At 36.1% G+C, this 26,996-nt stretch overlaps 1 protein-coding gene across 6 annotated transcripts in view; it reads right to left on the bottom strand.

Annotated features, from left to right (window-relative positions):
• BBS9 (Bardet-Biedl syndrome 9) overlaps positions 1 to 26,996 on the bottom strand; it is a 292,981-nt gene that overhangs the window by 95,172 nt on the left and 170,813 nt on the right. For all 6 annotated transcript variants that reach the window (XM_083855192.1, XM_083855190.1, XM_083855189.1 and 3 more), the window contains one exon: positions 19,179 to 19,289. In XM_083855192.1, coding sequence (XP_083711318.1) covers positions 19,179 to 19,289 — 111 coding nt within the window. The remainder of the gene's footprint in view (positions 1 to 19,178; positions 19,290 to 26,996) is intronic.

Raw genomic sequence — 26,996 nt, 5'->3', positions numbered from 1 at the left:
AAACAGATCCTGAAGTGCATTGAGCATGTTATTAAAGGTTCACTTCATTGATGGATAAGTGTAAACTGATTGCAAAATTTTGCACCTGAGCAATAAAGAGCTAGTTTCAAAATTATACTGAGACTTTCAAAACTTCCCATAATTTTTGATTATAGTTAAGCTCTCAGACTAGAAGAATTCTAAACTTCCATCATCTCTGATTATTATTTATGGATTTAAAATAAGGGTTGTACATTAAAAAGGCTGCACAGCACACAACTTAGTTAACTTTTATTCTGCTTATATGAAAGATGCACCCCCTGAATGGCAAATGTAATTGTGGCTGCTACACGAAGATCAACTTAACAGGGCATCCACAAAACAGAATGAAATGCTGATCAATTTTGCAAAGGCTGTTTCATAGCCTTAGAAGGGAGAAGTCCTGGACAGTAGTAAAAGGCAAACTAAACCAGTATTGAAGACAGTCAGAAGTAATTTTTTATCAAAAAACCACACTTTTAGTTTTGCAAAAGCTGATCACAGATCATACTGCAGTGTATCTCTTGGGTACTTAAATATTCAGCTTATGTTTCATTCCACTGATAAAGACATATTTAGCCAGTTCTTCACATAGTAAGAAAGCCCTTACCAGACAAGGATGTTGAAGTTTTTAAACTCATATTGCTCTAAGTTTCCGCACAAAATCAACTAATAATAGTACAAAGCAGTGATAGATGCACAAAGAAAAATTCCTTTAAGTCATGTCACAATGTAGCAACATTTCCTATTCCAAATGGGGGTAAAAGCTGCAGGAATGTAGGTAAGAACAGGGAGATTAGAGATTAAAATATACTTTTCAATTTTTACTTGAATGTGGGAATACACTTAAATACAATCAATATCTGAATGATCCATAAGAGGAAGTACTCGGGTAAAAACAGAAACAGAAGGACAAAATATTCTAGATTAAAACAATTGCCATTAAAACAATTACCATTAGAAAATACTTCATTTAAAACTTAAATACCATATGCAGAATTAGAGTATTTAATAATTAAAAACCAATTACTGAAACGCTCTACTCAAATATGACTAAAAATTGAAGAGCCCGTTCAGTTAATTCTTTTGCCACTATCAGTGACATATACTGGATGCATCTACATTGCAACTTAAATTTGGAACAGAAGTGAGCTTTTGAAGTCATCCCCAGTTTCTGTACTGTGGTTCATATATCACAGAACTAAAAGAATACAGATGAGAGTCCTTTTAGATGGAGCAATGCTAGAAAATGTACTTCAACCACTAATGGAGTCCATTGGACCAGATTAGAGAGAGTCGGAAGTGAAACACTCTGGAATATATAGATAGTGTGAACATCAAGCTCTCCACACAAACTGTTTCCTTCCACAAATGTTGAGCGGTTTTTGCCCTGCACTGTTCAGCACAGCCATTACAATCACTTTTTAGACCACAAATTATGCCCACTGTCACAGGCACTTGCTTTTAAGTAATGCAGTGTAAACTGTACAAACTGCACTGAACCTGTTACTTATTCCTGCTCTTTGGAATCTGAATTTAAGAGCTCTTGGTCTCCACAGCTCCAGGCAGACAGATAACCTGCTGATGCTACACTTCTACAAACGTAGTCAAAGAGCATAAACAATACTCATTCCAAAATAGGACACAGCAGTTTTCCAACCCTCATCATTTAACTTTCCAGGACTGACTCAAACACTTTTGCAGCTGCACAGATGTGGCTGACAGAAGTGCTTGAGGTGGGACTAGCAAAATATGCAAGCATGGCACAAGAAGTTCCAAAGCAAAGGCACTGTCAGACATGAATGTCTGAACCTAGCAGAGCTTCCCCCAATGCCATGTGGCCCCCTGCACAGTATTAAGGTACCAGGGCAAACTCCAAAACAATCCATGGAAAGACAGGGATAGATATAGATATCTTCACTACTTCTTTAGAGGAAACTGTTTTCTTCACTAACTATCCAGAAGCTGCTAATGTAGGTGGAATGGATGACAAGGTTTGAACCAAACCTCAGCTTGTGTTTTCAGACATTGAAACACCTTCTTAGGGGCCCAAAGTGAGTAGTCAAAATACAGCTCTTTGTGCTGGATGCAAAGTGCATTTAATTTAAAAGACAAACTATCAGTGGTATGAATGATCTTAAATATATTGGAGTTATGATATACTAACCAATAACAATATTCAAAATAATTTAAGAAAATATTATGCCATCTACTTTCGCTATACTGAATAGTGAAGTCAGTGGAACAAAACTCTGACCTATGGACTCATTGGAGACAGTAGAAACTTGTCTTCCTTTTTTTATCTTTTTAAAATGCTAGGTATCTATTAAGGTTGACCTTTGGTGAAGTCAAAACTCTGCTTCTTTCCAAATCTAATAGATTAAGTAAATAACCTGAATATTTGGATAAACATTCCAATTAAATATGAATAACTCTACATAAATCTTATACAGATCCTGATGCTGAATTCAAAACTGCACAAGCACAAACCTTTAAATAATAAATTATACCTAAAATAACTCAGAAGTTCATTCCAGAAGAGATTTAAAATGTTCATAATTTAGTAAGACATTTTTGTTTAAAGTTTTAATGAATGAAATATAAGATACTGGCAGCTTTGCCTCATTCCACTGCTGTGAGCTCAGTAGAATTTAAGGGATGTAAGCAGGGGGACATGTATTTCAAGTCACATAAGCATAAGGAGTGTCTTACACACATGTTTAGCATTGTTTTCTTTATTTTACCACATGCTTAGTAGTGCACTTGGCTAAACATACTTTCAGTTTTCAAGCATACCAAAGACCTCTGCATATCCTCCAAAGGTGGAAAAGTTTATACTTTCCTATTGGCACCCTTTTTGTGTTGGATCAATCTAATCAGTTATACTCAAATAAAACTACTACTTGTGTTTGATATTGCATTGCCTTTGTTGGTGTCCTGTATTTCCATTCCTGTCAAACCTCCTGTAGGTACTTGCTACCATTTTTTTGCTTTTTCTATTAAATACCTAGTCATTAATGCATCATCTAAAACCATGGCAATGATTTGAGACAGCATGGAAGAAATAAAGAGCAGAATACCAAATTTGTAATGTAGCTCTGTTTTAATACACCTTCCTGAATGGGAAAATTTTCTCCATTTTGTTATTAAAATTAAAATTTTACCTGAATTGCTCCTTAGGTTTTGAAAAATATTTCCATGTAATGTTGTTATCCCTCATTGGCCCAAGATAAATCAAGAGTTGCTGTCAGGTGTCTGTTATAGAGGACAAGACTTAAGCAAATTGAAAATGGATTCAGGGTTTGTTCAGTCTTTAAAAAACTGGACTTCATAAATGTTCAGTATATTTTATCTCTATAAATTTGCGATCAAATAATTTTAAAGCATCGCTATTCAGCACATTGACCTGGACTAAGGCTCATTCAGTCACAATATGATAGACTGCTTCTGATCTCACCTGAATGCACACTACCCTTAAAAGAAATTAATATGCCCAACCTTAGTTGGCAAGAGAAAAGATTCGAGTCTATGCCAAAATGACTTGTCCAGTGCCAATATTTATATCACCAAAATACCTGACAAATCAGTTTGCTTATCACTGTCCCAGTATCAGAATTATTCTGCCACTTCAGCAAAGGTGAATCTATTACCAAGGCATTCCCATTTCTATGGACTGCAAATCTATGTTGGAAATCGAAGTAAATATTCTGAAATTTCTCAAATTCATCTCAACATGAGGCAAATTTCCTCTTGCCAGAACAACTCAAAAATAATGATTCCAGCTTCTGCTGGAATGGCAGGTGGAAAGAGGGGTCATATGACAGGGCAAATGGATATGAACAGGTAGGAGAGATAGATTTTTTTTCTGGGAGAAAAGAGGTTCACAAAACAAAGGAATGTCTATACAGAGATTCTTACGGAAAGTTTTGTCAGTTATTTTGTATCTGTACAAAGAGAGAAGGTCTCTTGGGATCTCTATCATGATGAGCCTGTTAATTCTACTTCAAGCAGTGCCTGCCAAGAATAGTCTCCCCTGTTACTTATGACAAAATCAGGCAACAAGCATTGCTTAATGTATATTGCAGATTTTAAATCTCATCCCATTTGCTGTAAAAATAGAGAACAAAGCACATCACCATGGATATGCAATATGGACAATAATATATATCTAGCAAAATCACATTCCAAAGACCTAAAATGGCTTTTAAAAACCTACATTAGGAACTCAAATACAATTTCTATTTTTCTGCGCAAGAAGATAATGGTGAGCAGACAGGCATGAAAGACCTACTTTCAAAGAGTTAGCAGAATGTCTCACTGGCATTTAAGAAAAAGCTCCTTCCACCTTCTTTACCCTCTTTTGGGACATAAGAACTAGGTATGTCTCAAAGTGCTACTCTGAAAATTAGAGACATTAGCATTCAGGTTGCTTTTTGCAATTTTTTAAAAAAATAAAAAACCAAAAAGACTTTATAGGCTGTTTCTCCCACAGCTACAGGGCACTCAGCAGGTAAACCATGAAAGATTACTTTGAGAAGTACTAAAACCACAGATAATTCCAAGACCAAATAGCTGTTGAAAAAGAAATTGCCTGAGTTCGAAATAGTGATTTAGGCAGATGATTTTGAGAATTAGAAACTTGCTTACAATACCTAATTTATCTTATATTAATTTTTAAAATCCTATATAAACTTTGATTGTTACCATCTTTTCCACAAATGCATTCTTACTTGTTTACAGAAATAAGTTTGGAAACTCTTTCTGATTTTCTACACTGCGTTGCATGGATACTTACTATTATTTAGCTATTTATTACAATTGTATTATATATTACTCTCACCTCTCTTCTGTGATTCTGTAAATCAGCTTCACACACAAAACTGTCAGGGGTGCTTCTGGAACAGCTTGAGCCAATGCCTTTGTTGCCTTATTTGCAGCTGCCTATGTAAACGCCTGCTTGTAACAATTAGTACTCATTCACACTTCTGGCGAGGTTCAGGAATGTAACCTGGCAGAGACTCATTCTTTTGAGCAATAAGAACTGAGAGGCAATGCTCAGCTTTGGAAGGAAGCCTGATAGCCATTGACCTAAACTGTTTAAGAAATGACCCTTAATTTGAAAGAAGAAACAAATGGATAGTAAATACAGATAAGACAAAATTCAGTTAGGGGAAAACATACTCTAATCACTGAGCAAACTACTGAAATTTTGCATTTATTTCAACTACCTTTCTCTAAACGTAATATAATAAGTTTTACATGCCACCAATGACTGTTCTGTAAAATTCAGAAACATACAACACACTGAGAAACGGTTACCTAAATCTTCTGAATGAAATCCAGACTACAAAATCACAGAATTACAGAGCAGCCATCATATCTGGAAAGAAAATCCAGCAGTCCTGATCACCTTCATAACTACCACTAATTGCTAGAACCTTTGACGCCTCTATTTAATATTACAAGCTGAGTACTGAAAAGGATTTAATATTCTCTGGTAAGCAAAATGAGTCAAAGATTGGAGAGGAAAAGAAAAAAAAGTGGGAGTAGAAGGGGTATCAATTCAAAACAGCTCATCGACAGAAAAAAAATACCTGAAACACAGATCTTAAGGGTTATCATCTAAAAGGAAAAGGAATCAATTTTGGCTAAATGGTCTGTGTTTTCCAGTTGGTCTTTATGTTAGAGCAAATAAAGGCCATGGTGCATTACATGACTGTAAATATCAAATATTGAGGATCCAGAAAAGAAACTCTGAAATACAGGATGTGATACATGACTTTTAGTGAGTGCATAATTGTCAGAACAGTACTTTGGAAAGCAAAAGAAACACAATTTTTTTTGTTCAGTCCCATTTAGTGTCATTACACATTATTATACTGTGTTTATCAGATAGCCTCTCTGAAAAGTCCTATTAACAAAGGGAAGAGAAAAGAAAGAATGGCATTTAATTTTAGACTATTCCAGATTGATCTCTAGTCTTTGCTCAGACATCTGGAATTCATCCAGAATAAAAACTGTATTTTAGAGAAAATGAACTAACACAGACCTTGAACAGTTTGTTATCCTAAAATTTAGCTGTTAGCTATAAATATTCCAAAATGTTAAAACTGCTGCTCAAGGATATTTTATGTGTTGGCTTAGCCTCGTGTTCATGATGAAGTCTTGACCTATTCTCCATTTGACAAAACCAAGCAAATGCTAAGGAGAACAGGAGAAGCAGCTGTCCTAATATGACATTTCTTTCAGGCTTATAACCAACTTTACTCCAAGAAGGACCAAATACAGCTGATAAAGAAAGACCAGAGGGCGTTTTCACTTTGCCTACTATACTCCCTTGTGAGTCCAGTGAGACTACATATGCTTGGCAGTGCATGTGCTTAAAAACTTTGCTGGATTAGGTCCTGTGTCCACAATTTTAGAGCTGTGAGAAAATTGCCAGGAAAAAGCATAAATGAGTTCTGGCACAATAGACTGCAAACACAAGAATGAAGAGGCTCCCCATCGTACACAAACCATCCTCCATGGCATAAAAATAAACTAGTACTTCTAGCACTGGTTCATTATGTAAGAGAATTTGGAATAACTTTACAATTACACTTCAAAAGGCATAGTACACAATTTAAAATATCCTATTAGTATTCTGGGTTCTTTTCTCAATGCTCCTATTTAAGGGTTTGATTGTGCTTTAGCATAGGCTAACCTAAGGTGGGGCAGTTGTGGCTTCCCCATTCCCTTATTCCTTGATCCAGCACTCATGCTCCTGCCACTGTGAGGTGAATGATTCACAGATAGCTGGTCAAGTCAAAAGCTAGAAGGCAATCACATTTTATACTTAACTTGGTACAGCTATGGCCTGCTGCCATAAGGATGTTCATGCTCTCCTCCCTGCATCATGATGCATATACCAACCTCTCCCACAGCAGAACAAGCATTTTGCAGCTGTGGACACAGTTAGAGCTCACTGACCCCACAAGACAGTAACCTTTCCTTCTGATGGTATGACTACATGGATAAAGATTAAGGGCAGAAAAAAAAAGCAGCAGGAACCACATTTTGAAATTTCAATCTGTTCAGTTCCCTGAAGCTGCCTTGCCACCCAGTCATTAAAAATGGTGCTGGCACCAGTGAATGAAGAAACACTTGGTGGCTGAGAGGACGAGAAGATCAAGTCATGGCAACTTCCCCACTCCAGGCTGTAGCATGCTCAGATACAAACAGTCTAGTTTTGAGTTAGCTACCCTGGGTACTGCTGGCAGCCTAGCTCTGCAGAAGTTATCTTTTCAGGCATGTTTTGCAACAGGCCTGAGGAACAGTAGCAGTGATTGCTTGTTTAATGCTGCTAGCCCTGCAGCCTGGAGGAAAGCATGTGAGTGTTTTTAATCATGCTTTTCACAATTAAAAGCTTCACCAAATTATGACTACAGGGGAAAGAACTAATACCCATGTGATGTGGTACATTTAATTTCGACTGTGCTATTTTCTTCTATTCCCTGTTCTTACCTTGCTCCTTTTTCGTCTTTCTCACCAGCAATGACAGCGATTGCCAAGCTCAAAGTGACAAATTGTTAGTACTCATAAACATGAAAAAAAAAATATAGCATTTGCTGGAATATACACAACAGAATAAATCTAGAAAAGAACAAAATTTTCTTGATAAATAGAGGCACAGGAGACCTCTGACTCTGTCTAACTATGTATAATTTTACTACTTCTTACTCCTAACTTTTCCATTTAACGTTTTCTTGAACGGGATTGAGATCACATCAAAATCCAAGTTACAACATTTTGCTAAGGCTATTTTCCAGAAAACAAACTTAGCTTCTAACTTCTAAAGTGGTATTCTCCAGGGTGCTAATACATAGCTGGGGTATTGCACAGTGCTACACACACCATCACTCTGTCCATGACACTCAAGGTATTCGATCTGAAGACACCTACAATATCTATGAGACAAAATACATCTAAAAAAAAAATAAATCACTGATTTAATCCACTTATGAACATGAAGGCAAGGGCATTCTACAGGGCAAGAGCCCTTAAGAAATTTTAAAGACAATTAAATGAAAAGTTCAGGTTTTATTAAGTAGTATCTTATTTGCTAGATAGTACCTACACAGTGAGCTGAAAAGCTATGTAGCTTACTGCTGCCACAAAATGTTTTGCTGTGTTCAGAAAATGAGCAAGCTCAGAAACTACAGGGTTTCTTTTGTGGTTTACCTTGTCCTGTGAGGCAATGTGGGCTGTAAAATAATATGACATTAATAAAAGAAATGTGTCTTCATTAAGTGATATAATACATTTGTTTTGGGGATACCATGAAAGGAATCAGACCTAGCTCTAACACCACTCTAAATATTATAGTGTTCTGATTAATATTTTGGAACATATTTCTATTTTTTCCCTTTAAAATAGAAATAAGCTTTGAAAACAAAATCTGTCCTAGGAAATGCAAACTATTTTTGCTTCCAGGATATGTTTCCAAAGTCTTAAACTTATTCAGCCTTGTGCACTGACCAACTGCTTAGTAACCCTAACACATAGGTACAGACATACACTAACACAGGCTGGGAAGACACACGTGCTTCGTGCAGCAGGTGTACATCTGGCTGTATGTTCCAGTAGTTTTTTATAAAAATCATAACTTACCCTGTTTTTCATTCATTCCTATTTCAGCCTCATATCCTACTTCCGTAAACATTTTAGTATGGTTAATACTAAGTTGGTGAGCGTGACACCCAACCACAGGAAGACATAATTATTCTAACAGGTGAAACAGTTGAGAGGATACTCTGTGGAGTACAACAATACAAAATAACTCAGACTTAGAATGTGCTTAGCAGAGATGGCTGATAAATATTTGATGAGGCTGACAAAATAGCTTCTTACCTCAGGGTAAGTTATAAGAACTGCATTGTTGGAACTGTTGATTTTAATAACAAGGGCTACTGTTCTGCTGTTGCTTGTCCTTTTTGTGGAAATCTTCCTAAGTGTAATACTGTTTGGTCCCAGGGTACTAAACAATTCCTTAACAAAGTCATCCAATCTCCCTTACCAGTGTGGTGAACTTGAATCAGTTCTGGAAGCCTGACTTTTGAATTCTGCCATTACAATTGATCTGCCCCTTGATCAGTAAACTACAGTCAAAGTGTCAAAAACTACTACATTTAATTCTCCAGTGAAGTTAAAAATATGATAGATTCAAGTATTAGGTACAAAATAGTCACATGTGCTGCATCTTACAACCACAGGCAATGAGAACCAATTCAAGAACCAAAGAGTTCATGACAGTCCATCAGCTATGACAGTTGTGGCAGCACACAGGGATGGGGCCCCAAAAGATATTGCTTTTAAACTTAGAATGTGGATTAGGCATATGTTCACTCTGGAGAAGTGAGTGGAGAATTTAAAAACTGTGGAAGAGCTCTTAACACTACAGCATAAAATGCAAAATAAGAATTTTTAAGTGTCCATTTTAAGAAACCAGTTTTAAGAACTACAGCCAGCATGACCAAAATGTGTACTGCTCCAGCAGACCAAAGTGAGAAAATTTTTTATCTACAATACACTACTGGGATTTGGGGTACAAGCTTCTTCTGAGACATATCAACAACAGCATCACAATATCACCTACCTGTACAAGCATGGCAATCATATTGCCTCTATAGAAAAGCTGTGAATGATAGAACCTTGATGGTGCAGTAGCATTTTCACTATTTCATTCTAATTATTAAGAGGAAAAAAAATTATGATTTCAACCCCAGAAATATTTAAGTACTATTCACAATATTATTTAACTAAGATGATATGAACTAGCAATATACATCATCCATATTACCAATAATATCCATTCTGTGACAATTCAAAGCTCTAGCAAAGCTCCAAAGTGGCCTATAATGGCACTGATAATTTCCACAAAATGACATGGAAAACATATCTGCAGTCCCAGTAACACTCTCCAACAAAGAGCATGTGGGAATGTGCTGCCTCTTTTGAGGCGTGTCAGCAGTTCTTTAAATGAGAGTCACTGTTTCCATTCAAATCCCTTATTTTTCAGGGGGTTGCAGAGTCAGCCCTCAGGGAGGGAGAACTGATCTTAGCAGTTTCAGGTGCTTTCATGCAATCCTGTATCTCAAAAACAGTCCTTTTTTCTTTTTTCTAAAGAACGTTTAAGCCATTAGCTCATAATACGGATGGCTGCCTTCTGGAACGGTGAGGGGAGAAAGGGGCGCAAGACACTAAAATTACTTCTAAAAGAAGATATTTTGGAAAATAACCTCCAACACCTCCACAATGTCATTTTTTTCCAGCAAACAGTTCCTAAAGATCTAGAGCTAATCTCCATTTGGTGGCCAATGTTGACAAGCTATAAAGTGAGTCTTGGCATTTTGTATAACCTGGAAAAAAAGACCTGGAAAACCATTTTAAAGGCTCATCCTGAAATTAACAAATAACAAATACTCATCTGATATATCAAGTGATTACAAAAATATTAACTTTAGGGTTCTAAAAAATGGTAGTGAAACACTTTTAGCATAGAAGTAATCCTTAGTAAGTGTAATCTGATTTTATATAAAACATAAGTCATACAATTCCAAGTTTCTGCATCAGAAAAACTCCTCCTTGGAGTGCTCAATGAGTTTCTGGGATTTCCTGAAATTTGCAATACCGGTTTTCAGCAGTAGAGGAGATCTTACAGTGGGATGTTTGGCTCTGTTTTGTGCTATTGGATGCCTCCAATTTAATTACCTCTTTTCTACAAAGATGGATGGTAGAAACCAAAAGTGTCTGTCTGCCAATTGTGTTGTTGATACACACACTATGAAAACCTGATCAGGATTCAATATGCCTGGCAGCATCTAAATCCTTCTTGGCTTGGAATGTTGAGCAGGCATTCAAATAATATATTGATGAGCTTCTCTGTCCTTTTATTCTCTCTCTCTCTCTTTTTCTTTTTTTTTTTTAAATAATAACACCCCATTAAAAATCAGAACAGCATGAAATGCTTACAGTTCTCAAAGACTGACATTAACATATAGGAACCATTAATATCTAACACAAATAAACATAAAGAATGAACAGCAGAATGTAAATTTTATAGATACTATTCTATAAGGTCAAGAAAGTAATAGAAGTATCTGTGTACTGTCTCACAAACCAACAAAGATCTGACAAAAGAAGTGAAGTCAGGAATAATGCACTAACCCAAAGAACATAGAAAATTCAAAGCTATCCATGTTCTGAACAAAAATCATGATTTCCTAGTCAAACAAAAAATTAGGTACAAAACTTTGTGTTGCAGAACTGGAGATTTGACAATGCATTAGGTGACTGAAAACATGTTTTGAGAAAGGAATTTTACAGAGTATTCAGTAAAAAGATTTCATCCCAGCCAAAGAAAACAGTAGCCAGCAGTTCAAAACCATGAGAAAAAATACAAAATGCTGGGCATATTTGCAGTGTGCACTTTGAATGGCAACACTTGATGCAGTGGAGAAAATAACTGGTGCGAGGAAGCAAAAGCAACACAAGATGTCTTATTAACACTCATAAGGAAAATGGAGTATTAATCTGCACCAACACAGATGAAAAGTAAGCAGCAGCAAATAACAGAGAAGTTTGACTAGTTTCTTTCCTGCCCATCTTTACTTGCAGAAGACAAGTGCCTGAATGAATCCTAGTGACAGACAATCATCTATTTCTCTTAAGCTCATAGTTATGCAAGAAAACTGACAAGGAAATATGAAAATATTTAGTCACAAACATTTAGTCACAAAAAAAATCTTTTAAAGATTAGGTTTTTTTAAATTCCTTTCACTGTGCTACAATTCCCCTTTCTTGCCTACAAAACCTAATCATAATTCCTAAAAATGCATTTAGATTTGATTTTTGGATTTGTTTCATATTTAGCATGCCCTCTCTTCTCAACCTATCTTTTCTGTGTTCCTTACCTTCCATTAGCCTTCAGGATTTCTCATGTTCTCATGTTAAAAGTTCCTTAAGGAAAAGCTCTTTGATAGATCCCAGAAAGCTTTGGATATGGCCATGAATATGATGTTATGCCTTGTATGGCTCTTTGCTGCTCCTTAACTGCAGCAATAGCAATCTTTTGCTAATAATTTTAAGAGTGCCTTTGAATTCTCTCTTCATTAAAAAACAAAACAAAACAAAGTACTTTACCAAACAATTCTTTCTATTGAAGCCACCAAATTTGAAGGAAAAGGGTCAGGCTCTCTATACCGTGACTTGTTCATTTCCCACCTCTTTTCTGGGATGTCACAGCAAATTCAGAGACAACCCACAAAGCAGTGTGTAAGGTGGTCTTCAGTTCTTTGTTACATTGACAGTCATGAAACAAAGTGGAACTAATCAGAGATTTTTTTTAACCTCTGAATGAAAACATTTTGTAAAACACTACACCAGCTATTGGTATGGGGCAAATACAGAGACTGATCTCTTTACTCACTGCAGTTGGCAATATCCATCATAATATAGTACAATCTTCAAGTAACAGAACATATATAAGACTTGCTGTGTTCTCATGTGCTATATTACATTTCAGAGGAGATGTATATACAAGCTCCTGCTCAAAGAGAAACTGCACTTCATTTGGTATTGACTTAATGAAGGAATTCTCACATTAATCTCTTAAGCTGTACTGCTCTTTAGAAAAACAGACTCTGTGGAAAAGAAAACCTCCATAAATCTCTTCAACTCTCTCCAGAAAAATAGGCTTTTTGTAGCCCACTGATTTTCTTTGCACCTTTTCTTGTGGAAACAATTAGCTTAGCAATTTTAAAGTATTAGGTAGGTCCAGCTGCAGGCCCCTGGTATCTTTCCTATTGCATAGCAATGTCCACACAGAAAGAAACAAGGATCCAGTCTCATAATACCACAATACATCAGTGGGAAATACCTAAGTGAGCAACTAAGGCAGTTAAGTCTGAAGGAACTTTCACCTACCTGAGGCCATCACAAGTTTCCGCATTTTTGACAGATTTGTTTCTAATTTCAGGATTCTTTGCCAGGCAATGACCAAATATTGTACTGCAACTTGCAGTGGATCGGCTTTCCAATGGTGCAGCTCCGGCCAGCCCTGCCGCCACTACATCCAGGGGCTCCCTTTGCCAGAGGCGTGGGCAAACTCGACAACGGTGCGGATAGTGCGCAGAATAGAAAGGCGGGACTCTCAGGGTGTGCAACCAAGGGATGCGTGGTCCCAAGGCCGCGCTCCGGAGAGAGACGCTGGCCTCAAGATGGCACGGCTTTTTATTGAGTAGGTTCGGGGGTGGGATCGCGTGGGACCAATTAAAACTCTTTGCCAACGTATAATGAGGGGATGCACAACTTTTGAACCAGTAACAGGTAACTTGGGGAGGAGGAATACATGATGAGGGGGTGGGGAAGTTATATAACTTAAAGATTGACAGGTAACCGAAAAGTGGTAAACAACTATTATGGGATGGGGTTACCAGGACAACCAAGGTTTTGGCGGGAAGGTTTGGGGGGGAAGGAGAGTCTGAGGGAAGGAGAGAAGGAGAGGGAAGGAGAGGCCATCTTAAACAATAGAAATAAATACAAAATTATAAAACACAAATTATAAAACCAAACTGGAGTGAAAACCCAACTGGAATTGAATTTAAGCACCACCACAGCAACTCACTTGTCAAAATGCTTGAAACTACTCAAACTGTCAGCATCACAATTACCCCTTCAGATGAGCCCTGTTAATTGGGTCTTCAATGATTTTTAAAAAGTCAGTCTGTTGTTCTCTACTCTTGCCATGAGTGCAGTAACCAAACTTCAGACAGAAGTTCAGGTTCAAGACTGTAGCCATGAGCAGCTGAAAAGGGCGTGTTGCCAACAGTACTGATTCATTCAGCTGATTGTTTAGAAAGTTCACTAAGGGTATGAAATCCCCCTCCAGACAGTATGGACATTTCTTCAAAATTAACTTAACTGAAACATTTCCCTTTTATTTAATCTCATGTACAATTCAGTTAGTATTACAATTGATTTCTGTCCTATTATACAGTCTAACCTGGAAAAGTGAACTGCTTTCTACATTGCAAATACTTTTGCTGTAATTGGCAAAACTATCAGTATCCAAATGATTACTAGTGCAGCAAATTATAATAATTACAATAACAGTAGTAAGGCCATCTGTACCTAACTCATGCATGTTGAAAATGTAGGGCAGTTGTCAGTCCAATATATAAACAATAAATGTCCAAGAGAAAATAGAAATCTTGCACAGACCTGCTTTACGGTTTTTACAGCAAATTTAGGCACCCTTCAAAACAAATTTCAGGATATGCCTTTCCTTATATGTGTAGGCAATAAATAATATTAAGATATTAAAAACTGTACAGCACAAAAATAAAAAGACTCAGTGGAGAGCTGACAGCAATTTATATCCAAAAGCTCTTTATTACATAACTCTTTGTACAAAGCTAAGTGTTTAAGAGTACTCCTTTCTAAAATCAAAAACATTAAATACTATCACAAAATTTCATCTTATATTACATCACTTTTTGATGAGCCACTCAGCAGATGCAGTTTGCAGTTTCATACAGTTGTGTATTCATAAGGAAAATTAAGGTCATACATAAATTTAAATGTGTTCTCAGACTCTTTAAAGGAATATAATCAATCAATTCAATCTTGTTTATTAAAAAGTTAGTGAACTAAACACCTTTGTGGGCTGGAACCATGGGATAGTTTCTAAAATTGTCTAGGCTATTAAAAACAGCAATCTTTGATTGGAAGGGTGAAGTTGAAAGATACCCTTAAATGGCACCTACAACATCGACATGAGCATTGCCATTCAATGTTGGAGAAAAAGTAACAAAATAAATAAAATACACTAAAGACATGCAGCTGTACAATGTCTGGGTGAAACTTTGGAGGTTGTTTTGAAAATCTGACTCACAACGTCTTGATTTGCTGGACTTTATAGCTCAACCTCACAGTCATCTAAGTATAGCTGCCTGTCCATTTAATCAAAAATAATAAGCCAAACTAAAGACAATTAAAAATCTATTCCAATCATAAATATAAATGCTGACACAGGGTTGGTCTTAGATGCTTTGAATACTAAACTATGGAAGCTTATTTACTTTACTAAATATAATCATAGAAGATGAGAACTTCAAAATTTAATCTTAAAGTAATCTAAATATTTGCATGACAGCAACATACAAAGAATTTAACTAAAACAGCAGAAGCACAGTAGCAAATCCAAAAGCTAAATCTTTTGTCTTACGAATAGTTTCTCAGAAATATTTGTGTTTAAACAATAAATGTAAATACTGAGCCATACTGCTCTCTCAGGAAGAGACAACTGTTATGAATCATCATGGCAAAGTCAGGCAAATATTTCCCTTAAACATTAAAGATTTTTTTGTTCTTGTTTAGATAGATCATTTACAGAATAGATTTAAGGGATCTCAGATAAAAAATTCTGCCAGGAAAATCAAGTCTTACAAGTTGCGAAAATTCCAATACCTGCATGCCATCACACTTGACAAACCTGACTCCAGGTGCTGCAAAATCCTGAACAAGTAAGGAAATTACAAAGTATTCAGCACAGTTGTTCCACACAAAAACCAAGTAAACAAAATAAAAGACCAAAACAAAACCAACCAAAAACACCAAGATACATTTTTCAACCCAAACATTCTTTTATTCATACTGACTTTTCATCTGCTTTTCCATCAATTTAGTCATGATTTATCAGCATAAAACTCTTTACTCATAGAAAAACCTACCCTTTCTGTGTAAAATATTCAGAAGGAATACTGATTGGAAAAGAAGGTCTTAGGAAATTCTCTTTCATGGTAAGTAGCATGCAGCACAGAGCATACAAGGAGTTCAAAATACTTACTTTAGGGCTATATCCTGATAAACACATATGTTTTTTTACAACCTAAAGCTCACCACCAGCACAGTTTAATTGTTCTTTTAAGGTTGTTTCCCTCATTTCTTAGAGATTTCTCTAAAAAGCCTGCAGGTACAAGAACTTCTTTATACCTCTTTGTGACAAATCATATTTTCATTTAGTTCCATCAGAAATATTCTAGCACAAGTGAGAGCCTGAGAAGTAGTGCTTTGCAAATCTCTGTTAATTGTTACCTTCTAGAACATATGAAAACTTCACCATAAAATCAAACCACTCAAGCAGATGCAACTCTAGTTAGAAATTCATAACTTGTAAAGAAGAAAACAGAAGACAGCAGGAAGAGTACACCAAAAGAGAAAGGAACTCCACAATACCTAGGCAGAGTCTACAATCACTACATTCGTACTTGCAATTGCAGTAGAGGTCAGCATTGGTATTATAGCTGTGAGCTCATGTAAGAAGTAAAGACATAACAAGTGAGCATCAAATTACATTCAAACTCTCCACTAGGCTTGTGCAGTCTATATGTAGAGTCTATATGCAATATATGTCCACTTTGTCTCATCAAAACAGCAGGAACAAAATTAGCAGGGATTGATCACAGTAGCCTTATTCTTCCCAATGCAATGCACACAGACTCCATGTCTTGAGGTGGTAAGAAATGGAAGAATCATTTTCCATTCACTGGGACAGAGAATGTTCAAGAAAATATTTTGTACCTACTCAAAGCAAAAGCCATCTAAAAGAATCTACTCCTACAACTGCAATACCATTAGCTTCCAAATACCATGAATGATCCCATTCTCTACTCTGAAATCACAGCATACTTGGATTAGAAAAAAAAAATAAGAAAAACAACCCAGTGAGAACTATTTCAGCAATTAAAAGAAAACATCATAAAACCAGTAATTCCCCTTCCAAAGAGACTCCATGATTGGGCTAAAACCATTCATTCTGTCCTTGAACAGATTTGTAGATGACTACTAGATGTCATTTTCTGCTCTCCCAAGTAACTATTCCAAGCCAAAAGTCTTGCTCACATGCTTAGCAGCTGCCTGGAAAGTCTCAGTATAATACTTTGCACGAGATAATTTGCAAGTCTGTGACAGGATGATGCCCTACAGCACACTTTCTCACAGAACAGTCTTCCAGGTTTCAGTCCCTCATTCCCCTCAGTTCTTTCTTTGCATAGCTCATAGAACACATTATCATATACTCAGAGAACATCCTGAGTTGGAAGTAACCCACTAGGGTCATCAAACAACCAACTCACAACTTATAATGAGAATCTATCTTGAACTCCATTAGGAAATAAAGGGATATATCAAGAAAAATTACTTTTCATCTACTTTGTCCTTTTTTGTCTTTTATTTACTGCACATCATTAACTTAAATGCAAGCTCAAATAAAAAGATACATAAGACACAGGACATATTCTTTGAGGGCTCTTTGTAACCACCATGGTCTTGCTGCAGTCTGTGGTGCCTGAGCAAGAACTCAGTCCAAAAATATCATGTACAGAAAAACATTGAAAAGCTGTGATTTCATGCCTACTGTTACCTTCAGGTTTAAGTAGCTCCCTTGGCTCTTACACTCATAGCAATTAGAATTTCCAGACAGCTTGGTGGCAGATATTCTAGGTGTTCTCTATATTGGAGCACTAACTGGCAGATGGCAGTCAATTCTTACCATGAATGAATTAAACTCACTCGTATAACACATGACTGTAAACCTAAAGACTTTTTAAAAGCTTTCAAAGTTTTCATTCTGCCTTTTATAGTTACAAAGCAACAACAGCCAGCTATGTGATGTAAGTCTCAAGTTATATCATGGGCTAAGACTTACACTAGGATATGCAGGTCCCCATGCTGTTGTTTCTGGATCTCATGAATACATTTCTACACTTTTCCACTCATGCTAGTCTTTTCAGTAATAAGGTTATTTAAATATAGGAGAACACTATCTACTGAAGAAAAAATACGTGCTTGATCAGAAGACTGGAGCATCAGACAAAGAGAAATACCCTGCCATATGTTTGCCATTTATTAATCTACTTGCCTGAAGTTGGAATTTCATCAGGTTAAACTGTATTTATGTCAACTTTGACAGACTCTCTTCTTCTAATCACCTGAAGACCATGAGGACCACAAGTAATTAGCACTCTAGAAAAGCCAGAGCTTTAGGCCTTCAGGGGATTTTTCAGGTTGTTTTTGTAAGCAGGTACTAATTTTTAAGTTTTAAGTTACACTGTGACATAATTATACGTTGCTGAATTAGATATCCTTTCCTGCCCACTGTTAAAAATCTGCTAATGTTAATTCTGCTATTGAAATTAACTATCTATTCCAACTTCCTGCCTGTCTTTGCTACAGTTAGCTGGGCAAACAAGCAGCTGACTGCTTTTTAAACACTCAATTAATTGGGTTTTGCAGATGTATAAGGACTTTCTATTTTTGACTGTTGTTAGTTGCAACCTCTTTGTTAACTTCCACACCCATCCATAATGAACACTTCTGATTTACAAGCAACATTCAAATATACTTCATAATAAATATTGTAGTATAAAATCAGACAAGGAGAGGGGAAAAGAAGTGTGAAGGTACAACTTAGTAAGCAAAACGTAAAATTGCTATAATCAAACCCTGAGAATTTACCAGACACTTTATTAAACTGCAAGGCAGTACTTTACAGTACTGCTTTTAAAATATGTTAACACTATATCACAGTTCCCGGCAGCATGAAGTCTTTCCAGAAAATGTGTCATCACTATATGCAGCATATTTTATAGCCAGTACAATTTCATTTTATTATATCCAATAATATTTTTCTGAAATTCTAGGAAGTCTCCCCACAAAAGATAAGTAATGACCATATTTTAATCAGCTGGCACAAAGCGTAACCACCATACCACAGGGGAAAAAAACCTTTATTACTCCAAAATGCCCTCAGTTTCATTTTGTTTCTGTGGAAAAGATCATTAATAGAACCTGTGAGAATCTCATTCAAGTATTATGTAGCACAAAACTTTTCAACTGTGAAGTTATTTAATTCCAAGACTGATCTTTACAGTTGAGCCACTCTTGACACAAGAGGCTGAATAAGCTCAGAATCCTACATATTGTACTATTGTAGCAAGAAAAGCTAGAAATTACACCAACAAAGGCTGAAATACATGCCATTTGTTTCATATGTCCACAAGCATTCTGAAAAGATGAGTTTTACACCTATAACTGAAATAAGGTAATTTTCTTTTTCTTACCAGGCTTGGATTTCTGCTTTGTGGTCTCCTCGTGACTGGCAAACATCGCTGTGGAGCCCGGTATAATGGTCCTTTCCTCTAAATCAGACTCTGGGATTGTAGCACAGCCACCTAGTTGAAAATGGAAGACACTTAACGGGGTGTTTATGCAACAAAACAAATTCACTGGTGCATAATTGAGGAAAAGAGGTGATGAATTAGCTGACAGGAACATATAAAACTAAAATAGTCCTTACTTTCACTTCAAGGAAACATTTGCTAAAGAAAACTATTACCATTGTTTAGAAGGCTGATTATGCTTTAATGACTTCTCTCTACTACTTATATCACCTTGAAAAAAAGTTTGAATGAATTTAGACCACAGAATATGCAAAACTAGTTCCACATAAAACATGGAAAATAATGCAATTTGTGTTAAAGATCAGATTACTGGGAGCTATTTTTGTAATAAAGTAATTAAGTGTGAATGGAATAACTTTACAAAATCAACAAACCTTATGAAGATTGTTAGCTTGCCACAAAGAATGACATGCTGATTTTTTTGGATGGGCTATTAAATACAGTATTTTTATTAAAGATACGGAAAAACAGGGACACTTTCAGTGTCAACAACATGCCTTATTCAAGGGGATTATAGGATGTATGGTACAACATCTTCTTTGTGTTTCAACATTGCTTTATGAGCTGTTCATTAGACAGTACAATTACTTACAGCTTTTTCTTCAAATATGCTTAAATGCTTATCTTTAAATTTTGAAGAGAGGTAAAATCTAGTAGTAGTAGTACCAGCTGTAGTGGCTTGCAGTGAAATAGGTTGATGTAAATTTGTTTTGGAACAGCTGTGGTCAGGACACTGGAGGATATGTCACTATTCCACAGCAAAAAGATGGCCTCACAGTAAGTACACTGCCAACAATACAGTACACAGCTGAGCTACATCTTTTTCTCACAGCCCTCCCAGGAACACCACTAGCAAGCAAACAAATCCATGTACTCATCTATTGTGCTCTGAAAGCCTGTTTATAAGCAGCACACCAACTCCCAATGGTGCAGATAGACTTTTTACCTTCATGTAAGAGTTGTTCTATTTTGAAGACAGGTTCTACTCCGGGCACCATAAAAAGTGCATCAAATTTGCAGCAACACAGGCTATCCTCCCTTTACTAAACTAAAAGAGTAAAACAATTAAAAATAAGGTTGCATTCCTCAGTAGGAGAGTTGCATTTTCCCTGGCAGTTTCAGAAGCAGCGGTAAACCAACACACCACGTCTTGCAGAAATCCAAGGGCAAAGCACAGCAGCTCCAATGAGCCGTTTGAAAATACTCAGTCCTACCAGATGGAGAACTAATACAGCATCTTTTGCTCCTAAGCAAGAGTAAAGACACAAGCTACTTTATCCAAATACACCCTGAGAGAAAGTATAAGGTGCATCGCAGGATTTATGCTTGATTTATACCAAGCAAATTTTGTCGGTAAGAAAGGAAGGTTAGGAGTAAATGTGTCAGTGTGCAGACTTGCAACCCATGACAGCTTCAAATATTTAGGATACCTGCTATGAAAACTGAAGAGAAAATTGGAAATTAGAAAAACCTCTTCATGGTAAAATACTGTAACAGTGGGGTCATGCATTAAATATAAATACCAACAGCCTAAATGGAAAAAAGTATCTGTAAACCAATACTTCTGCTGCCATTTGAAAATTGCGACTAAAATGTAAATAACAGGATTTAAGGAAATGGAAATCAGTGTTTTAAAAGTGAATTTAGATTTTTTTTCATTCTCACTGTTCAGATAAAATCTATACTCTTAAACACTAGCCTGTAAACACAGGATACAAAATTAAGGTTTCTTGCCCCAAAGAACTATCAAGAACAGCATAATACATTTTAATATTACAATGTTTTGTAACAGCATGAGCAAAAACTCACTAAGTCAATTAGTATCTATTGAATTTCTACATGGAAATAGAGAACTTTTCTAACATTGATTAGAAAACCCAAAATTCAGTAACTTACAGTCCTTGAGGACTGATGGCCTTTGGTGACAAAATATTTCATTAGTTTGCAATGCTGACAGCAACTGAATAAGAGTCAGCAAAGGTCTGTTTGCCCTTAGCTACAACGCACTACTTTTTAAAAGGAAGAAGGATGTCATGATTTTAATTTTAATGTGAAAGATTCATTAAGATTTACTTGTTATAATACCATCAGAACTTATTAAAACTAAAAGCAAAATAATCTTCTTCCATAAATTTATTTTACTGAGAATACTGATGACTGAAATGTTACCAGTGACATACTATTTTACATAAAAAGAAAATTTAGATAGAACACATAGAGCAGTACTACCAGCATCAATATTAAGAGTAGTTATTACATTTTACTTCTGCACGGATGGCAATAACTGTTTCCTATTGATTATTTTTTAAATATTATTGTTTCATAAAGGCATTCCATGTGCTAAAAGTACTGTTCTCAGTGAAAAATTCTTGGGGCAGGATTTCACTAGGATTTTTTTGTGACAATAATTATTTAAATAAATGACCAGACAAGAAGGTAATATAATAGTTATACTTTTACCTTTTTTTGAGACAATGAGGCTTACAGGATCAAGGATTACAGGATCATTTTTACCTTGCTCTTCTAATGCCAGGACTACGTTCTAAATGAAGAAGCTACTCAAATTTGCTAAATGTGTCCCTTAACTTGTTCAGATGCATAGAGCTGGGTAGCATGACTGGACCCTCATCTACACATGGCCTGCCTCAACACAAGTGGAACCCACTTCTTCCAATGAAACTAACTGGAAATTCCATTTTCTTGCTTCAATCGGCACAGATAACACATCTTCAAGATAACAATTGATACCCTTGACAACATGCTATGATTTCCCACAGGAAGGAAGGTGTGGAGACCACACTAAGACTATTGTCACACTGAAAAAAGGGGAAACTTTCAAAGCAAATTTCAAACTTTCACTAGACTGAAAAAGAAACTGGATAAGGCACAAATACACACTACGGAATATAACATTTAAACCACGGTAGACTGGGATTTTGTGATTCAAAAACATTTTACAACTCAGAAGGACAGCTATATGGAAAAAGCCCAAAAACAACCACAACACATCTTCTACTAGGCCTACAAGCTTTTCATTTCATACTTCAAAAGTTCTACTCATGGTCTATATTCTGACTTCTCTAGTCAGAACCTTTTAAGTTAAAAGAACTCTGAATTTTTTTCTCTCTCTAAATACATTTCAGTAAGTATTCACTGAATGTTTTAGCAAGCATTTTCAGTTTTCATGCACATTGAATCCCAAAAGAAATCACAGCAACAAAATAATTCACATTCATTCACAATTAATTGAATGGTACAGATCTGCAAAGTGAAATCTTTAAAGAAAAAAGGGGAAAAGAGGAGGAATAGTAGTACATAAATCTACACACTGGAAACTATCCAAGCTGAGAAGTCCTCCAGATGTCAGTCTGTAAACAGAGCTTCATAAAATGAATTTCCCCATTAATTGTTGGCAGGAATAACATCCAGAATATGTTATTACATCTGACCCACTCTTTCCCCCTTTTCTGTGTAGCTAAATTCTTGTCTGGCATCACAGATCTTTTATCAGTCGTGATAAATCCAAGAAAGCAAGCTTTTGTCAACAAAACTGCTTGATAGGGTACAGCATGCATAAAATTACACTCAAGCTAATTGTGAACTTTGTTCACCAAAGGAAATGAGACTTCTCTTGCTTATTTTCACTACATCTGTTTTTGTAACACTTTTGGTTCTTAAGTTGGAAAAAGATACCCACACCCAAAGGAAATATAAACATATAACACATATTGAACAAAAATTAAGTACTGACAGTTTTCCTACAGGTTCCTATCACCATGTTTTTATGCATTTTAATATGGCTTTAAAAGTTGAAAAACAGGAAAACAAAAGTGGTATACATTAGAAAAAATGAAAAGGCAGTTTGAGGTAGAGTATTTGAGCTTCCTTTTTCTCTTCCACTCAATCACAACCTAAACTATGCATAAAGTTTCCATTTTCCTCTGAAATCAACTCTTACAAGAGTCCACAGAAAGAAGAAAAACAGCTTCCTGAGCAGTCTTTGGCAGCAAGATAGTCAAAATGTGAGCAGGAAGCTCTGTATACAGCAGGTTTGCATCCATATGTATAACATTATAAAATGGAGATGATCTTAATAGTAAAATTATTTCATAGAGATTCCAAAAAGCTATACCCAAAACCATGTTCACTTGGTTAGCTATTCCGTTGACAATTTTAGGAAAGTGTACACCAAAAATGCAATGTAGTGCTTAAGAGGTAATTCTCTCTAAGAATCTATCAATTACTTGTACTGATTCTGCTAGCTAAATTTATTCGAGTCCTGTAAATTTTATTAGGATCTGCCTACCACAAAGTAGCCTGCTTGTTGAAATAAATACTGCATGCAGGTTGTGAAGATAAGTAATGCTATTGCTGCTTTTTAAATGGAAGATAAAACAACACAATCTATAGAAGGAAACAATATATACTTGAGTGTATTATGAGATACATGGAACATTTATTCACATACCAGCCCTAGATTAGAGGCTATCATTCGAAAAGACACATTCCAGGAATGCAAACATTTCCATTGCAGAGTTTGAGGAGAAAGAGGGAAAAGAACTATGAGGAAAGGAAAAAGTAAGAGAGAGAAATAGGGAGAGAGAAAGAGGGTGTGGGGGGACTAAGACAGAAAGGAAGGCAGGGGGAGGGAGGAGGGAAGGCAGAGAAAAAGGTGTGTTTGCTTGATTTTTCCTCCTAAATGGGCATCTGGTAACAAACACTGTTACAATTCACAACAGCAAACAGTCCAGGTTTAGTTCAGATACTAACTTGCCGAATTTAGAGTCACTAAATAATCAGTTATAGATTTCAGAACATATCACTTAAGTCTAACAATGGCTACAATCCTGCAGTCACATAATTCCATTGTTTTCTGTCTCCTTTGAATAACCAAATTCAACAAAATGACAGAAAATATTTCTGTATTACATTCCAATAGAATAATAAACTAGGGGAAAAAATTACACCAACAGAATATGTAGTCCAAGGTCATAGAAAATCACCAAAACATATTTTCAATGAAAGTGCACAGAGACTGTTGTTCTGATTTACTCACTTTTTACTGAAATGCTTAACAAAACTTCCAGTTCTTAAATTCCAGAGTTTTTTTTTTCCTATAACGAGTTGTCACTATTTGCATGGAGAGCTATGCAAAGATAACTCACACCAATTGTGTGGCTTCTGTTTGAGCTTGTAGCCCATTCAAATATTTTGAACACGCCTGAGTTCATAAAACCTTGACTTACAAAGTTCAGGGTACTTTGGCAGCAGAAGTTCTTTATGGGAGCAACTGTGGTGTTTAAACTGTCAAATAGTCTTGGCCATTCTTCCAGGATGAGGTTCAGTGCATGTGGTATGCAAGTCATACAAATGGCATTGGGAAACACATTGCTAAGAGCAGATCCAACAGCTGTTTTCATTAAAGACACATTATTGGACATTTGGCCAAGAACACGAGATCAGCATTCAGTAGTACCCTTACTGACTCAGGACTGGGAACGTAGGAACAGTGAATTGTATAAATGCCATCCAATATCTACCAAAGGCACTTGTTACACACTGTGAACAAAGGACAAACGATGACAGTTGCGCTTCAGCCACATAAGCGCACTGCCCCACCCAACCACCTATCCACCTGATGAGCACAGACTGGCTGAAACAGATGCTCTGTGTTCTGGTATGTGTTGGGAGAGACAACTTACTGAATTTTGTAGTGCTTGGAGGATTTCCATCTGCTTTTGCATAACAGAAAAGAAAAATCAGTTTACAAATGAATTTTTCAAGGCAAATATCAACTCTTGACAAACAACATGATGACAAAAATCACTACTTTTTCAGAGTACGCTGCCTCACAAAACACCTGGTGGTTTTTACTGACTGGGTCTCACAACCTCTTCCTCATATTCAGTGCATCACTAAGTACAACCTTTGTTTATCATAACTTAACATGGTTTTCTTTCAAAATGCTTAAACACAGCAGTAGCAGAAGTTACAGAATATACTGTCATCAATCTATTCTTAGGACAACATTCTCCATTCAGTAACAAACTAATTTCATGCTACTCTTTTGCTGAGGAAGAAGAATATGCCAGGCTTTTGTTTTGGTTTAAACAGATAAACTTATTTTGTGTGTATAATATAGGTATATTATGTATTCGGATATCTGCACATATGAAATACATGAATAACTTTATACAATTGTTTTAGTAAGATTTTTTAATCTGTAGAGATGCACTGCATTATTTTAGTAATACACAGTTGTAAGGAGGCTATTAGACCTTTAGACTTTTATACAAATTTACATTAAAAACTTTAATAGGTAATGCTCCCTTTGATAAACACTTTCCTGATTATTTTTCCTAAAAGCATATTGCAATGAATTTGCAATGTCAGTTCTGGTTTCTATCTGCCAATACAATAGAGTGCACCTCAAAGACAGTGTTTGGAGCAGTTGGGATCTCTGGAGCGTGCTTGTCAAAAAAGCTTTCACAATATTGTCTTTATGTAGTCTCTAATCTTTCTTCAGCATACACTAAAAGCAAACAGACTAAAACGGACTTTTATAGTCTTGATAACAAACTCTCCTGATATCTATAATTTTAAAATATTTAGAGAAATATTTTGGTCTTATTCCCATTTAAAATTCTTATATTTCCTGGAGCATATATATGAAACTTTCTTCCAGTTGAAGACTCAATTCATGAAGATTCAATAAAGACACATACAGATGCTATATACTTGTATATATGTGCATACACACACGAATTTTGGACTTACTAGTGAAGAAAAATAAAGTCCTCATTCCCTGCACTCAGAAGTTGAAGAGACTCTAAATGTAGCCTGGTTTGCAGTGCTGTAACCCATGACTTACCAAAGTGTTCCATCACACAACCATAGTGCAAAGGCTGCCAAAGTGAGCAGTCTTTGATTCAGGGGAACAAATAACTATTTATCTGCAGAGAGTTTACAGTATATTGCCCAAAGCAAAGCACTTAACAACAGGAGGAAGGTAAAAAATGCAGGTTAGTGAAAATGAGATTTTGATCTTAGCTGTGAACAAGAAATAGAAGACAATGCAATTTGCTGTATGAGGCCATGTTATGCTGGAGATTTTGGATGTTTGAGACAGCCTTGATAGACAGCAGTAAGACAGAAAGAGTTGATGAGGGACCTATGCCTAATCCAGATGAGAAACAGAGTGAAACCAAAGAAAAAGCATTTGGGATCTATGCTAATGCATGATTCTGGGCTAGAGAATACAGGAACAAAACTTACTGACATCAGATGCAATATCAGATATGCTGTTGATAACAGAAGACAGTGGACTAGTAACTGTGATTAAAATGTAGGAACTAAAGAATGCATGTTGCTCAGAAAAACAAAATTAAACTGATAGAGTAAAACTTCCTACCACTACTTGGATGGGCTACTGAAAGAGAAGTATACAGAACTGGTCACTTTGGAAAACTAATGTAAATTAGTTTAGTACACAAAATGTCAGATTTTAGCAACAAAACACAAGTATCTTATTTGAATAGTGATTGCAGTTGCTTTAATATTTTGAGAGTGAGAAATGATGGTATTATGGAAATGAAAGAAGATACAAAATCCACAGAAATAATGACAGGCTAACAGAAGGAAAAGGTCCCAGTGTGATGACTAGTAAAATTTTGAAATCCACCTGAAAATGTTTCCTGT

This window comes from Zosterops lateralis (assembly GCF_965231275.1).
Source record: "Zosterops lateralis genome assembly, chromosome: 1".
NCBI lineage: Eukaryota > Metazoa > Chordata > Aves > Passeriformes > Zosteropidae > Zosterops > Zosterops lateralis.
The sequence above is the reverse complement of the archived record's forward strand: the minus strand, read 5'-3'. Positions and strand labels throughout refer to the sequence as shown.